Source organism: Atractosteus spatula, chromosome 2 (assembly GCF_055471065.1).
Source record: "Atractosteus spatula isolate fAtrSpa1 chromosome 2, fAtrSpa1.hap1, whole genome shotgun sequence".
NCBI lineage: Eukaryota > Metazoa > Chordata > Actinopteri > Semionotiformes > Lepisosteidae > Atractosteus > Atractosteus spatula.
Window position 1 is genome coordinate 1,289,940 of NC_142707.1, and position 13,496 is coordinate 1,303,435.

Below are 13,496 nucleotides of genomic sequence, written 5' to 3' on the forward strand. Positions count from 1 at the left end.
GGGTAGCCTGCCCAGCACACGCTCCCTGTCCAGAGGGGAGACAGCTGGTGTTGCGCAGGGGAGCGAGGCACGCTTCGTAGGACAGGGCAAGGCGAGGGGAGAGGAGAGGAGGGCGAAGAGCCACACACTGTGCTGAAGCCAATACCCTGGCTTCTCCCAGCCAAGCTGGATGAGATCCTTGGGTCAGTCAGCCGCACGGCCTCCTCTCCTTTGTAACCTCTCTCGGGGTCCCGTGGGACGGAGGGGAGGACACGGGGGGGAGGTGATGGCTGAAGTATGTGTGTGTGTGTCTGGGCTCAGCAGCAGCAGGTCTGCAGTTCTTGTGCTCCTAATCTTCAGCGTCTACCTGCCTGTCCCGCAGGGGGAAAGGAAGCAGCACAGGGCAGGAAATGGGAAGCCGACACGGATTTGTACAGCGATTTCAGAAGCCGTGATTTAGGGAAACCAGTTTTCTGGAAACCGATTTTAGATTTTAAAGAACTTTTTCTTTTCACAAATAAATACAGAGAATCTCAATACAGAAAACTTTACAATAATATATATATCTAAAACAATATATATGAACACATCTCGTTAAGGTTAAAAAAAACCCACAAGTTACATAATTACTTTTGTTCAGGACAAACTCCATTTTTTTCCTCTACATGCTAATCCACATCGTAGGAAACCACTGAGCCAGACCCCCAGTGTCCGTGCCCTTGCAGACCCCCAGTGTCCGTGCCCTTGCAGGATGCCGGCCTGCCCGGTGCTCCTCTCTCGCTGCCTGCTTGCAGGCTGGGGGCGATCGTAGCGGCGCCAGCACAGACTCACAGCTGTGCTGCCATTGTCTCGGCCTGGGCCAGGAGGGATCCGTCTGAGACGGGTTTCTCGGGGTGTGGAAGACCTGGCCAGACTTGTTCTGGGGCGTTCGGTGAGCCGCGGAGAGCGGCACAGCCGGGCATGCTGGGAGAGAGGCCGGGTGAGCTGGTGCTTGCCAGTCCTGGCGAAGACTTGAGCTGGGTGGGGGAGGAGAGACTGTCTGGGCCGACTTCCAGACCACGCGAGAGGGAATCAGTTTGTAGTGGACAAAACAACAGCAGACCCTCCCAAGCACTGTTTTAAGTGGGAGAAAAGTCATTTTATTGCTCTTTTTAAAAAATTCCCTTATTGTAAATCTTCTCCTTGCAACACAGAGGGAGACCTGAGTGTGTATCGGTGCTGAATCGGTGTTGTCTGAAGGGGAGGTTTATGAGTCACACCTTGCAAAACTATAATGAAATCCTGGGTTTTTCATACTTTTTATACAGCAGGACCAGAGAAGCCTTTTAAACTTGGTTTTTACCTTCAGAATCTGGGGTGGGGTAATCATGGCATCAGTTCTCCTGTAAATAAGGGGGACCTAATGGTTCAGTAGTGTGAAGGTATTCCTGCTCATCCTTGTTCTCGCTGTCTGTGCTGACCTGAGCTTCCTGTAGTAGTTCTCCCTCTCCTCTCTCTTCCGCCAAACAGAAAAGTACATCCTGCGAGGAGACGAGACCTACGCTGTCCTTCATCGCCTGGCAAGCAGCGGCAAAAAGCTCTTTCTCATCACCAACAGTCCCTTCAGCTTCGTGTGAGTGTCTTACTCTAACAGACCAGCAGAGCTCAGAGCTGAGGCACTGGGAGAGAGAGAGGGAGGCAGTGTGGGCTAGTGGTTAGAGCTGAGGCATTGGGAGAGAGAGAGGGAGGCAGTGTGGGTTAGTGGTTAGAGCTGAAGCACTGGGAGAGAGAGAGGGAGGCAGTGTGGGTTAGTGGTTAGAGCTGAGGCACTGGGAGAGAGAGAGGGAGGCAGTGTGGGTTAGTGGTTAGAGCTGAAGCACTGGGAGAGAGAGAGGGAGGCAGTGTGGGTTAGTGGTTAGAGCTGAGGCACTGGGAGGGAGGGAGAGAGAGAGAGGGAGGTAGTGTGGGCTAGTGGTTAGAGCTGAGGCACTGGGAGAGAGAGAGGGAGGCAGTGTGGGTTAGTGGTTAGAGCTGAGGCACTGGGAGAGAGAGAGGGAGGCAGTGTGGGTTAGTGGTTAGAGCTGAAGCACTGGGAGAGAGAGAGGGAGGCAGTGTGGGTTAGTGGTTAGAGCTGAGGCACTGGGAGAGAGAGAGGGAGGTAGTGTGGGCTAGTGGTTAGAGCTGAGGCACTGGGAGAGAGTGTGGTCTAGTTTTTGGATTAGCTGGCCCATTTAATCTGTTTTCTTAAACCATCAGCAATAGTTTGATAAGCCCAGCTGCTCAGGCGAGCTGTGACCCGGCTCTTCGGCATGTGTTTCAGGGACAAGGGCATGAGGTACATGGTGGGGAAGGACTGGAGGGACTTCTTCGATGTGGTCATCGTCCAGGCGGACAAGCCGCACTTCTTCAACGACTGCGTCAAGTGAGTGTCTTCGGCCTGCGTGTCCGGGCGGGGTGTCTGCCGAGAGGCTCCATGAGCTCTGGGAGGTAGTTCTGCCCCTCTGACGAAGCCAGGCCCCACAGGATTGGCGCACCTGAACTCGCTTTGTAAAGACAAACACGCAGCAAATAACTCAATTAAAGTGAAAATTAAGTGCGGTGGCACTGTGGCACAGTGGTCAGCATAGCTGCCTTGCAGTTCCAGACCTGGGCTGCTGTCTGTGTGGAGCTGGTATGTTCTCCCGGTGTGCATGTGGGATTTCTCCCACAGTCCAGGCGTACAGGAGGTTAATTGGCATCTGGGAAAATTGTCCTAGTTGTGTGTCTGTGTGTGTCTTTCTGCCCTGTGCCGTGCTGGTGTCCCAGCCAGGGCGTACCCCACCTTGCCCCCATTGCTTGCTGGGATAGGCCTGGCTCCCCTGCGACCCTGTACTGGATAAAGCAGTTAGAGCATGGGTGAGTGGATAATTAAGCCGTGCATGTTAATCAAATGTGGGGGTTTTGAACTTGCAGGCCTTTCCGGCGATTGGACTGCAATGGAGACCTGCAGTGGGACAGGATCACCAGCCTGGACAAGGGCCAGATCTACAAACAGGTCAGTCGGCAGGCGACTCTCCCCCGGTTCCCAGCTCTCTCTCGCTGTGTGGTCAGCCCTTGACCTCCCCTCTCGGCACCAGAGGACACGCTGTGTGTGCGTGCGTGTGTGTTAAGTCGATACCGTGCAGCAGCGGTCGAGCCAAGAGATGACTCTGTCTGGCGCTCGGCACGGTGCCGGCTGCCTCGTCCAGTCGGTCAGTGTCGGTGCTGATCGCTCCGAAGCCTGGCACAGGTGCCCGTGTTGGTCTTGGCAGCGAGGGCGGCGTTAATCCGCTGCAGCAGGAGCTCTGCCCAGTGGGGCAGGCCTGCGCTTCGCCACAGTCGGGCTTTAAAACCAGGACAACGTCTGACACCAGTGCGAGCGCAACGCTGAGTCGAGGATCGCTGGAGGAAAACGCGCACATCTTTACTACAGGCTGGAAGTGTTTGCAAAGAGTCAATCAGTCAAGGTTTATTGATCAGTGCACGAACAGCACAGCAGACAGCGGTGTTGTCGGCAGTGAAATGCTTTATCCGCGAGCTGGTTAAGAGGGATAGAAGAGTAGAAGGACAGGAGTTTATAGGGATTAGGTTTTCCCATTGTTGAGGACAACAGTGTCGCTGAGCGTCCTCAGCGTTTTGCACTGGTCTCTGCTCACAGTGAAAGGGCGGGCAGGAAGGGTTTATCTGCTGCTGGGTAGCTGTTGTCAAGCCCTGAGAATCAGTCCCACTTTATATAGTTGGAGACTTTTCATGTCACTGGTGTGTGTGGCTGTAGTTTCCTGAGAGTTTACCGTGCTCTCGCCGGGACAGATGGCCTTTCACTAGTGAATCGGTGTCTTGACAGGGCACTTCAGCCCCGTGCAAGCATGCGAGTTCTGTAAAGTTCCCTTTACAGGACTCGTCCTGCAGCGCAGAACATGTTGGTGTGTTGAATCCGTTCTCACTCGGAGCCGACCCTGGGAATCTGCCCGGATCATCTGGGTCTTCTCCTGGCGCGGGCAGAGAGGCAGTCTGGGATTGCGCAGCAGGAATGAAAGCATTTTTTTTTCCTGCTGCGGGCGGCCAGACTTTGGTGCGACCCATCAGCAGTTCCGAAACGACTGTGTTCAGTCCTCGCGCCTCTTCGGGAGGCTTCCGGGAGAGGCCAGGCCCGCGCGCGCTCCCTCGGGTGACGTGCTCGTCCGCGATCGGGACCGCGGTCGTGTCCGTGCGATTCGGGCGCCGGGGTGGAGAACAGCAGCACAGGGGAGCGCAGTGCCTACGTGAGCGAACGCACAGTCTGTGGAGACCGGCATAAAAAATCCGGCTGACTCAGACTGTGGGAACATCAGTCAGATCGTTACTCATGCCACACGGCCTGAACCGTTCGCGCGAAAGTGCAGCCTCTCCGCTGGGATTCGTTCCTCTGGTGGGCAAGAAGCAACAATTCCAGGAACAGTGGCCAGAGGGAACATTTGGGTCTCCCAGAAACTTTCAATGATCGAACGCTTCCTTTTTCCCAGGAGAGCCGAGGGTGGTTCTGTTAAAACGGCGGACCTGCCTGCACTGAGATTAACGAGCAGGGAGTGACTGTCTGAAAACTTCAGTCTCCTGACCGCATTCATTCAGCAAACAAACACGTTTGTGTCTCGTGAGGCCCGTGCTGTGAGGCCTGTTTTAGTCTGGGCAGGCAGCTGTGCAGTTTCTGCCTCCTGGCTGAGGCGCTGCTGGGATCACAAAGCCCTTACTGGGGCAGAGGGGAGCAAGCGCAGGGCCACACAAAGGAAACGGGCGGGCCAGGCGGGGGGGTTCGGGGTCCGGACCCGCATACTAACGCGGCCCACTGCCACGGCGTCGCCCCGTTCTGCACGTCGCCCTTGGCTCCTGCTCGGCTGGGGTCCGCGCTCTGACGCGGAGTGTGGGGAGAGCTCTTGGCGTCCCCGAGCGCACTGATGGGGCGGGATGTGTTAACTCTCATTAGCTCTCCGACAGCGGGCAGGGGGGTGTCTCCGGGGATGCAGGGGAAAATGGGGTTTTCATCGATCATGCTGAGACGAAGAGTAGGCTGAGAGCCGTGCCCCTCTCCTGCCTCTCTTGACGCGCAGCAGGATGGGGGGGTCTCTGCATCTGGCCTCCCTTCTCTCACACACACACACACTTGCACACTTGCTCCATGTCCTGGGATGTGTGGTGAGCTGTTGCTGGGTTGACCGTGGGGACTGGAAGCTGCTTGGGTGGACTGTGTTAGACAGGCAGAGGCTGAGCTGTCTCTCTGTCTGAACCCTCAGACAATCAGGGTCTGTGTACAACTGATGCTGTGCGAGTTGTAATTATTGAGCAGTGTGAACAGGAATTCATGTGATCTGAAACCCTGCTGTGATGTTCAACTTTGACCTTTGACCAGGTCAGGTGTAGGCATGCGGATTTGAAAAGCATGATTTTTGCAGAAAACAGCAGAGTGATCTTCACTGAAGTCACTAAGCAGATTTGTTTTACACATTTTAAACATTTCAGTGCCTTATTCCCCCATCTCCCAGTGCCTCAGCTCTAACCACTAGCCCACACTGCCTCCCTCTCTCTCTCTCCCAGTGCCTCAGCTCTAACCACTAACCCACACTACCTCCCTCTCTTTCTCTCCCAGTGCCTCAGCTCTAACCACTAGCCCACACTGCCTCCCTCTCTCTCTCCCAGTGCCTCAGCTCTAACCACTAGCCCACACTGCCTCCCTCTCTCTCTCTCTCCCAGTATCTCAGCTCTAACCACTAGCCCACACTGCCTCTCTCTCTCTCCCCCAGTGCCTCAGCTCTAACCACTAGCCCACACTGCCTCCCTCTCTCTCTCCCAGTGCCTCAGCTGTGACCTCTTAATTTTTTTTCTCCAAAACTCCGTTTTCAAAGGCTCAACTTTCATGCTTTCATGGGACCCCACACAAGATAAACATCTATCTCATTTAGCTGGAATCTGCTTTAGGCCATCCAGCTAATGCGTGTCTCACTCCTGAGGCAGAAGACGAAGATTTTTGCAGAAGTCCCTATTACCAGGCAGGGGAGAGCCGAGCGGCTTACACAGCTGCTGGTAAACTGGAAAATCTTGGCAGCGAGACCCTTTTCCACGCAGCAGCTTTACCCAGAAAACAGTTGATAAAGTTAGATTGTCGTGCGGCTTGGCTCAGATATGACCAGCTTGGAGATATAAGCAAGATAGTCTGGCTTGTTCCACAAGGGTTTAAAAAAAAAACAGTCCACTGCCCGACAGCTTGCTGCCGTTTTCGCATTTTTTATGTTTTATTTTTTAAAAAATGTTTAAATTTGTTAAAGAAAACTCTTTGAAGCATTTTCAAGTTGGCAGCTGCATTTTATTTGGTTTGATCCCTAGAAGCTGAAACCTCTTGGTTTTTGAAAATGCATGACTCTTGGCCTCTGTTGGCGTTTTGGACGTGGTTATGCGCGAGTCCCGGCTTGGCGTTCCCCTTGGGCAGAAGGGAAAACGTGGGGTTTTGTTCGTCCCTGGGTGAAAGCCTGCCTGGGCAGGGATCTCGAGGGCTCGACGGAGCGCCGGGCCAGAGCTGGCTCGGTTGCCCTGGCGACGGAGAACATCGTGTCCCTGCTAATGAGAGAGGCCCACGCTCGGCTCTCAGGCTGGCCCCTGATTGGCTGTCTCGGGACAGGAGGCTGAGCCAATCCCGTGGCTGTTGCTATGGCTCAAGTGGGAGCAGAGACAAGCACGTGGGGTGTATGGTTGGGCTCCAGCTAGTGGTCAGTCTTGGGTGCTGCATCTGGGGAAAGTTTTTTTTGTTTTCTTTACCAAAATCCACTCACTCCAAGCACAAGCCTCTATCTGAAGTTGCTTTTCTGTAATTACATACTGCAGTCATGCAATGTCTCCTGCAGTCAGGCGTCTCTGGGAAAATACGTTATTTCACAAAGTTTCCAGGAGACAGGTCTTGGCCCTGCGTGAGAAACGGCATTTGGCTCAGCCAGGGCTCGGTGTCCAGTCGGAGGGCGGTGGAGCTCTCTTTCCTGGGAAGAAGCCCAGTTGGTGGACTGGCGTATCTCTCCAGAATGTAGTCATGTGGCTTTGTGCACACTGTGTCCCTCGTCAGGGCCAGTGGACTGAAGAAAGGAGTAGGCTCTGTGTGTCCAGTTTATCAGCAGTATACATGTCTCGCGCGTTGACACAGTATGTGCAGCCTTCTCGGCTATTCCTCGAGTTTGCAAACAGTACAGACCTAGGCTTTTATTTACTGTCTGAAAGGCAGTGGACACGATCTTTCATTTCAGCCGCACTTCTGACACTATTAATGTCTTTTTTTCCCCTCACTATTTGAACTTCAGGCGGAAGAGTCCTGTTTATTAGGAATGCGAGAGACCCCCTGCTCGGCCAGCAGGTGTGTGCTTTGGATGCAGAAGTTGGGTATTTGCAGTCCAGATATCTGTTCACTGCGGTGTTTTCTTGGGCACACCTGTGTGAAAGGTGATGCAGAGGTCAGGAAACGGAATGCACACCTTGAAGCCATTTTAAACTCCTTGATTGAAACCTCCTGAGCAGGTCCTGCTTTTTACTGGCAGACAGGTTCCCTTTTCTGTGCTTCTAAGAATCCTGAGTGTGGGAGCAGACAGGAGAGACCTGGAGCTCACAGTCTTGTTGTCTTGTCTTGTTGTGCTTTGCAGGGTAATCTCTTCGACTTCCTGAGGCTGACAGGATGGAGGGGATCCAAGGTGCTTTATTTTGGAGACCACCTGTACAGTGACTTGGCAGTAAGTGAATCTGGTGTTTGTTTTGTCCTTGCTCGTCACCTGTGGGCTTGCTATGACCGGTAGCGCAGACACAAATAAAGGAGAGAGCCCAGTGTGTTGCTCACTTCACCGCTCTGTTTCTCCAGGCCCTGTGGTGTGATGTGTGCGTGTGGCTGTGTTGTAGTTTGATTAGCCTGTCCTCTCTGCCTGGGTGCCCTTGAAACCTGTCAACATACAAGCAATTGTGTGTGTGTACGTGTATGAATGTGTGTGTTTGCTCGTGTTCTGTGTGCGTCTTCCCTCGTGTCCCGTGTGGCTGTGTGTGTGTTCTCTCGTGGGCCGTGTGGGCTGTGTTTTCATGTTCGTGTGTGTGCTCCCCTCTGGTGGGGCAGCAGGCTCGGGGGTCGGGGGTCGGGGGTCAGAGGTCCATGATGTCATCCTAACCCCGTGCCTCTCCTGCAGGACCTGATGCTGCGTCACGGCTGGAGGACGGGCGCCATCGTGCCGGAGCTGGAGGTGGAGACGAAGGTGGTGAACACGGAGCAGTACGCTCAGAGCCTCACCTGGCTGCAGGCCCTGACCGGCCTGCTGGAGCGCATGCAGGTGAGCCGGCGGTGCACGCAGAGGGCTTCCCAGTCTTCGGCGGGGTCTTGCCCTGATGTGCCTTTTGTGAACCGAAGTGCGTTTGCACCCCTTAGTTCTCACCCAGACTAAACCAGCGCCCACAAACACAGGGTTAGCAATCGCTGGGAGCTGCTTGGGGGCGTGTGGCTCAGTGAGCAGAGCCTGGGTTCTGGGTTCTGGGTTCTAACAGGATTATTACTGTGGTGAAGGGGGGATGCAGATGACAAGCCTTTCAGACCTCCGAGCTGGAGCTGCAGGCTCGGCGTTCCCCAGCTCTTAGTCCTGCAGGGTGGGCAGTGGAGCCCCGCTGGCGTCCCCAACATGCCTGCTGGGTTTCCTTCAGCCCCAGGTTTCGTCCGCTTTTGTGGGGCCCCGATCTCCCACAGGGTTGTGTCCTCTTTCTCATGGCGTCTCCTCTCTCCCTCGCCCTCAGATGCATCGTGACGCGGAGTCGCAGAAGGTCCTGCAGGACTGGCTGAAGGAGCGGGAGGAGCTCAGGTAACCGCCCGCTTGGCGCGGGGGCCGGGGCCGGGGCAGCGCGGCCTGTCCTGGGGCTCGAAGCTCGACCTCGTTTTGCCCGAGAGACGCTTGTATCGTTGCGCTACCTGTCTGTCCGTCTGAAAGCTGGGTGGGGCACGCGACAGGATGGCACCCTGGGGGGGGTTCCCACTCCTCTGCGGGGCGCAGGGACAGTTCGGAGGTGCCTGCTCCCCCAGGCGGCTCGTCCCAGACAGGTGGGAGGGTCACCCGGTGAAAACCCAGGCAGTGGGGGGGCCGGTGAGGGTCCCCCGGGCCAGAAGTGAACCCAGGGCCCGCGAGCCGCGAGTCTGCAGCGCTGCCTCGGCACCGAGCCCGCTGCAGGAGGGCCAGAGCAGCAGCAGCAGGGGCTTCTGGATCGCTGTGGGCGGGCGCCGCGCTGACCCTCCCTGTGCTTCCCTCTCCTCCCAGGGCCGTCACCAAGAACCTGTTCAACCCCCAGTTCGGCAGCATCTTCCGCACCTGCCACAACCCCACCTACTTCTCGCGCCGCCTGTGCCGCTTCTCCGACCTCTACATGGCCTCCATCAGCTGCCTGCTGAACTACGACCTCTGCTACACCTTCTACCCCCGCCGCACGCCCCTGCAGCACGAGGCGCCCCTCTGGATGGACCAGCTCTGCACGGGCTGCATGAAGACCCCCTTCCTGGAGGAGATGGCCCACATCCGCTAAACGGCGCTTCTGCTGTGTGGAGCAGCGCCGCCCTGCTGGGCACTTCAAGGATTGCAGTTCTCTCATCATTTTTATTTTTTTGCTTTTTGGAACACAAATGTTAAAGGGAAAAAAAACACAACAAAATACTCTACATATGAGGGCAGAAAAAAAGTACACTTTTTTTTGGCACCCAGTGTGTAAAATGGTGTTGGCTGACCTTTGGAACTGCATTCTCTCTCTCTTTTTTTTTTTAATCTGCAGCAATTTGGTGTCAAAAAGGTCGAGAGGTGGGAGCTTCTGTTACAAAGAGGAGTGGAGACGAGCACTGCCTGTCGTGCTCCGCGCCAGTCCACACCTGGAACAAGAAGAGCAGGCAGTAGCAGCGGTCTTCGGGGGTACAGGCTGGTTTTGTAGTGAGACGAATGGTGTGATGAAACGGCGCTCCTCTGTACACTCCGAAAATTGCACTTCTGACGGGGGACTTAGCTGCCACTAGACCAGAAACTGATGTTGTTTTTCTTTCTGGGGAGAGAACTGGAAAGCTAGTGTGACTGAACGACAGCGTTTGAAGCTTTGGAACAGGAATGTTTTTACTTTCGAGGCCCAGCTCCAGTCTTTTTCTCCTTTTGGTTCTGGCTGATGGAGCGAAGGAGACCTAAAGCCGAGTGGATCGTTCCCAGCTCCCTGCTTGGATTGGCTTTTTATCCCTGCTTTCGGGTTGGCTCGTGGCGCGGAGGGGGGCCCCGTGCCCCAGACTCCCGGGCTCAGCACAGCCAGGTCTCCGCCGGGACGCCGGGAATCCGTGCTTTTTATTCCCCTGTTTGTGGTTTTGCTGGAGGCGGCTGTGTTCCAGGGCGAAGCTGAGCGCGACCTGGGATCGGCCGCCGAAGAGCAGGCAACACAGGAACGAGACCTGGGAGGACCTGGCTTGTTTCCAGGGAGAGGCTGGGAACAGGGGGAGAGGCTCTCGTCTAAGGTGCTAAACTGACAAACTTCCTTTTTATCTTGAAACTTTCGAGGACCACCGGGACTGCTGGAGAAGCTGCGGCACAGAACGGAAACGGGACTCGTTTTCGTCCTCTTCCCACGGGGGAGATCGGTCGGCTCGCGCACGGGTTACGGCTGCTGGCATCTGGCGGAGAGGCGCCAGGAGTGTCCGATGTTCTGCGGCCTTCGTCGATGTGCCTTATTTTCCCCCACTCGTGTGAGCCGAGCGATCTTCCCGGGCCGGCCGAGAGCTCGAGACCCGGCCCGTGTCTCTCGGGAGCGATGTGGGGGGTCACTGGGGGAGGGGGGTTGGATGTAAGGAGGAATATTGGGAGGATTCAAGGAGGAACACTGCATGTGAAGCAGAGGTGTATTTAATTGCAGACAAGCAAGTCGCTGGTTTTCTGCGCCAAAGCCATTGAGCTCCGATAGCGAGAGGGTCCTCACGTAAACTTCAGACGCCTCTCCAGGCTCAGTCGGCCGGGCGGAAGAGGCTTGTAGATCCCGCTGGAGCCCTGGAAAGCTGGAAAGTTGCTCGGCCCACAGGGGTGAGAACTCGGACCGGGTGTGTTCCTGAAGTCAGACTGGGGACCCCAAGAACATCACGCCCCCCGACACGCCGCCTCTGCTCCCCGCGCCGGGCGGGTCTGGTGCCGTTCGGGAGTGGTGGTCCGAGCCGGGCTGATCGGAAAGTCTTGCGCTTGAATCGTAGCCCCGGGGGGCTTGAGCGCTTCGCGAGTGTCGGGGGGAGCCTCTACTTCTCGGCCTTGTGGGCGGCCCGGCTCCAGCCGCCGTCCCGATCCCTGGGGCGGAGAGGGGTTCCCGACACGGGCTGGGCTGCCCCTTACTTCAGAGTGACCCCCGGCCGCACCCGGCTGGCCGTGTGGGCTGAAGTGCGGCTGGAGCCAGGCCACCTGCGCTGTCCTGCTGGGTGGGGCAGACTGATTGGCATTTTGTGGGCACTTTTTTTCTGCTGCTGCTCGCGTGCGTCTCCTGCCTGTCTCCGCCGGCTGCACTGTCTCCCCCGCGCGGCGCTCGCCCGCGGTCGGGGAGCCTGTCGTCTCGGCTCTGTAAGACGCTGAGCCGCCGTCGTCCTCGTCGCCGTTAGCTGTTTCCATTAACACGTTACTGTTTTTGTTATGTTTAACTGCTAAACGCACAACGCGGCTCTCCTTTCCCTCCCCTTCTCGTGCACGCGGGGCAGCCCTGCCAGGGATTGTACCTGGAGACATATCCCGTTCTCTTCCCGATCCCAGCGTCCACGGTGCAGCAGTCCGGCCCCGCTGCTGTGTTAAGCCAGAGATCTGGCAGATGTGACAAAGGCAGCAGATTTTTCTTACCTGCTGTGAAAATTCCCACTCTCCCAGCTCTGAGCAGGCAACGCTGGCCGAAATGAAGCACGGGTTCGGAATGATCTGCTTTTGACAGAACCCTACAAACTTTTGTGTGACTCGAGAACGCTACGGGGCTTTTCTTGTGATCAAAGCGCAGGGGCCCCGTGATGCCCCCCTTCTCTCCAGGTCCTGGGGCGCCCCAGTCCGGCAGGTCCTCTAGGTCTCTGTAGGTCGGTTGGTTTCTGACGATCGAGAAGGCCTGTTACTGACTGATTATTTAACCAAGTGATCCGATTGATCATGAGACCTTAGGCTGTGGTCCCAAGTGATCTCTGAATTACTCAGATCACATGCGTAATTGATCATGTGAAAACTTCTCCGGGTCTTTAGAGTTTGGCGATTTTTCCCGTGAGGTACAAATCCTGCTGGATGGAGGCTCTCCAGAACCAAGCCGGAGCCCGTCCGGTTACTTGGAGCAGAGGCTGGGAGCGCCGAGCCTCGGGCTGCTCCAGGACGGCGGGCGTCCGGTGTCGGCGCTTCCCGAGTGGCGTTGCCTGCTGTGCGTTCGGCTGAAAGGAGAGCCGCCACCTTTTCCATTCTCCTTCGTTGTCTTTAATAAGCTGATGTAGAAAAGTCCCCCTGCGCCCGCCGCCCCGGCGCGCCTCCCCAGACGGAGACGGCCGGGAACCGCTCCTCGGGCGCCGCGGGGGTCCGGGGGGCCTGTTAGGGGGACACACCCGCTGCTTGTGACACAGGGGGTCTTGGAGGGCGGAGGAGGAGGCCGTTCCCTAATCCGCACAATTGACTGTGGTCTTCCTGCGAGGGATTTCAGGCGGTTTCTGGACCAGTCTTGGATCTGATCGCTTCATCCGTTTGTTTTTTTTATTCAGTTACGTTCTAAGCAGGTTTTTAAGCCCCTTTCTATGGGTCCGATCCTGATCTCGGAGAGCCACGCCCGAGCACCCTCCAGCCGGCAATCTCGGAACGCTTGGACCAGCTCTTCCTTCTTACCGGCTTGCGAAGACCATGTTTACTGTCGAGATCTTTGAAGCGAAAATGCCAGCACCCTGTTGCTCTCGATCACGGGTGACCATTCCCGGCTGAGCTCCAGTTACGCCCACATGTTCCAAGCCTCCGGAGATTGCTGGGTTGTGGGTCTTTGGAGGAGAAGGGTGTTGGCTCTCCGCCCAGGGTCGGTCACCGCTGGGATAACTCTGGATTGGTAAAAGCCTTGTTACCAGCAAGTCTTCTCAAACTGCTTCTCACAGGACTGTTTTGGTAACAATTTGTTGTCTTCCCCACGACACTGATGTCCAGAATTATTGCCATCCAACAGATTTTAAATGTCCTGCTGTTTAGTTGTGTCCCCGAAATCGCCTGGGTCCTTCATTAACTCAGCCCTCCTCTTCCTCTCTGCTTGCTGTCTCTGCTGCCCCCCCTCCTGCGTACGAGAGGAGGGGCTTTTTATAAACGTAGGCGTGCGTAGGTCATTATGTAGACAAGTGGTCTGTGTATGTTAAAGAAAAAGTTGGAATTTTAATTAAAATAAAAATTGAAAACAGGGTAATAAACCTCTGGAGTATTGCTTTTTTTTTCCATTTTCATCAGACTTCAGCTGCAGCAGCACAGCTCTGCCATGATAATCAGCTCTCTGGTTTGCAGATTAAA

At 55.8% G+C, this 13,496-nt stretch overlaps 1 protein-coding gene across 1 annotated transcript in view; it reads left to right on the forward strand.

Annotated features, from left to right (window-relative positions):
- Positions 1–13,399, forward strand: part of nt5dc2 (5'-nucleotidase domain containing 2) — a 29,867-nt gene extending 16,468 nt beyond the window's left edge. Inside the window, exons 8-14 of the mRNA XM_088934121.1 lie at positions 1,489–1,591; positions 2,279–2,380; positions 2,911–2,992; positions 7,626–7,712; positions 8,154–8,294; positions 8,749–8,813; positions 9,264–13,399. Of these exons, the coding sequence (XP_088790247.1) occupies positions 1,489–1,591; positions 2,279–2,380; positions 2,911–2,992; positions 7,626–7,712; positions 8,154–8,294; positions 8,749–8,813; positions 9,264–9,525 (842 nt within the window). The 3' untranslated portion in view covers positions 9,526–13,399. The remainder of the gene's footprint in view (positions 1–1,488; positions 1,592–2,278; positions 2,381–2,910; positions 2,993–7,625; positions 7,713–8,153; positions 8,295–8,748; positions 8,814–9,263) is intronic.
- The last annotated feature ends 97 nt before the right edge of the window (positions 13,400–13,496 follow it).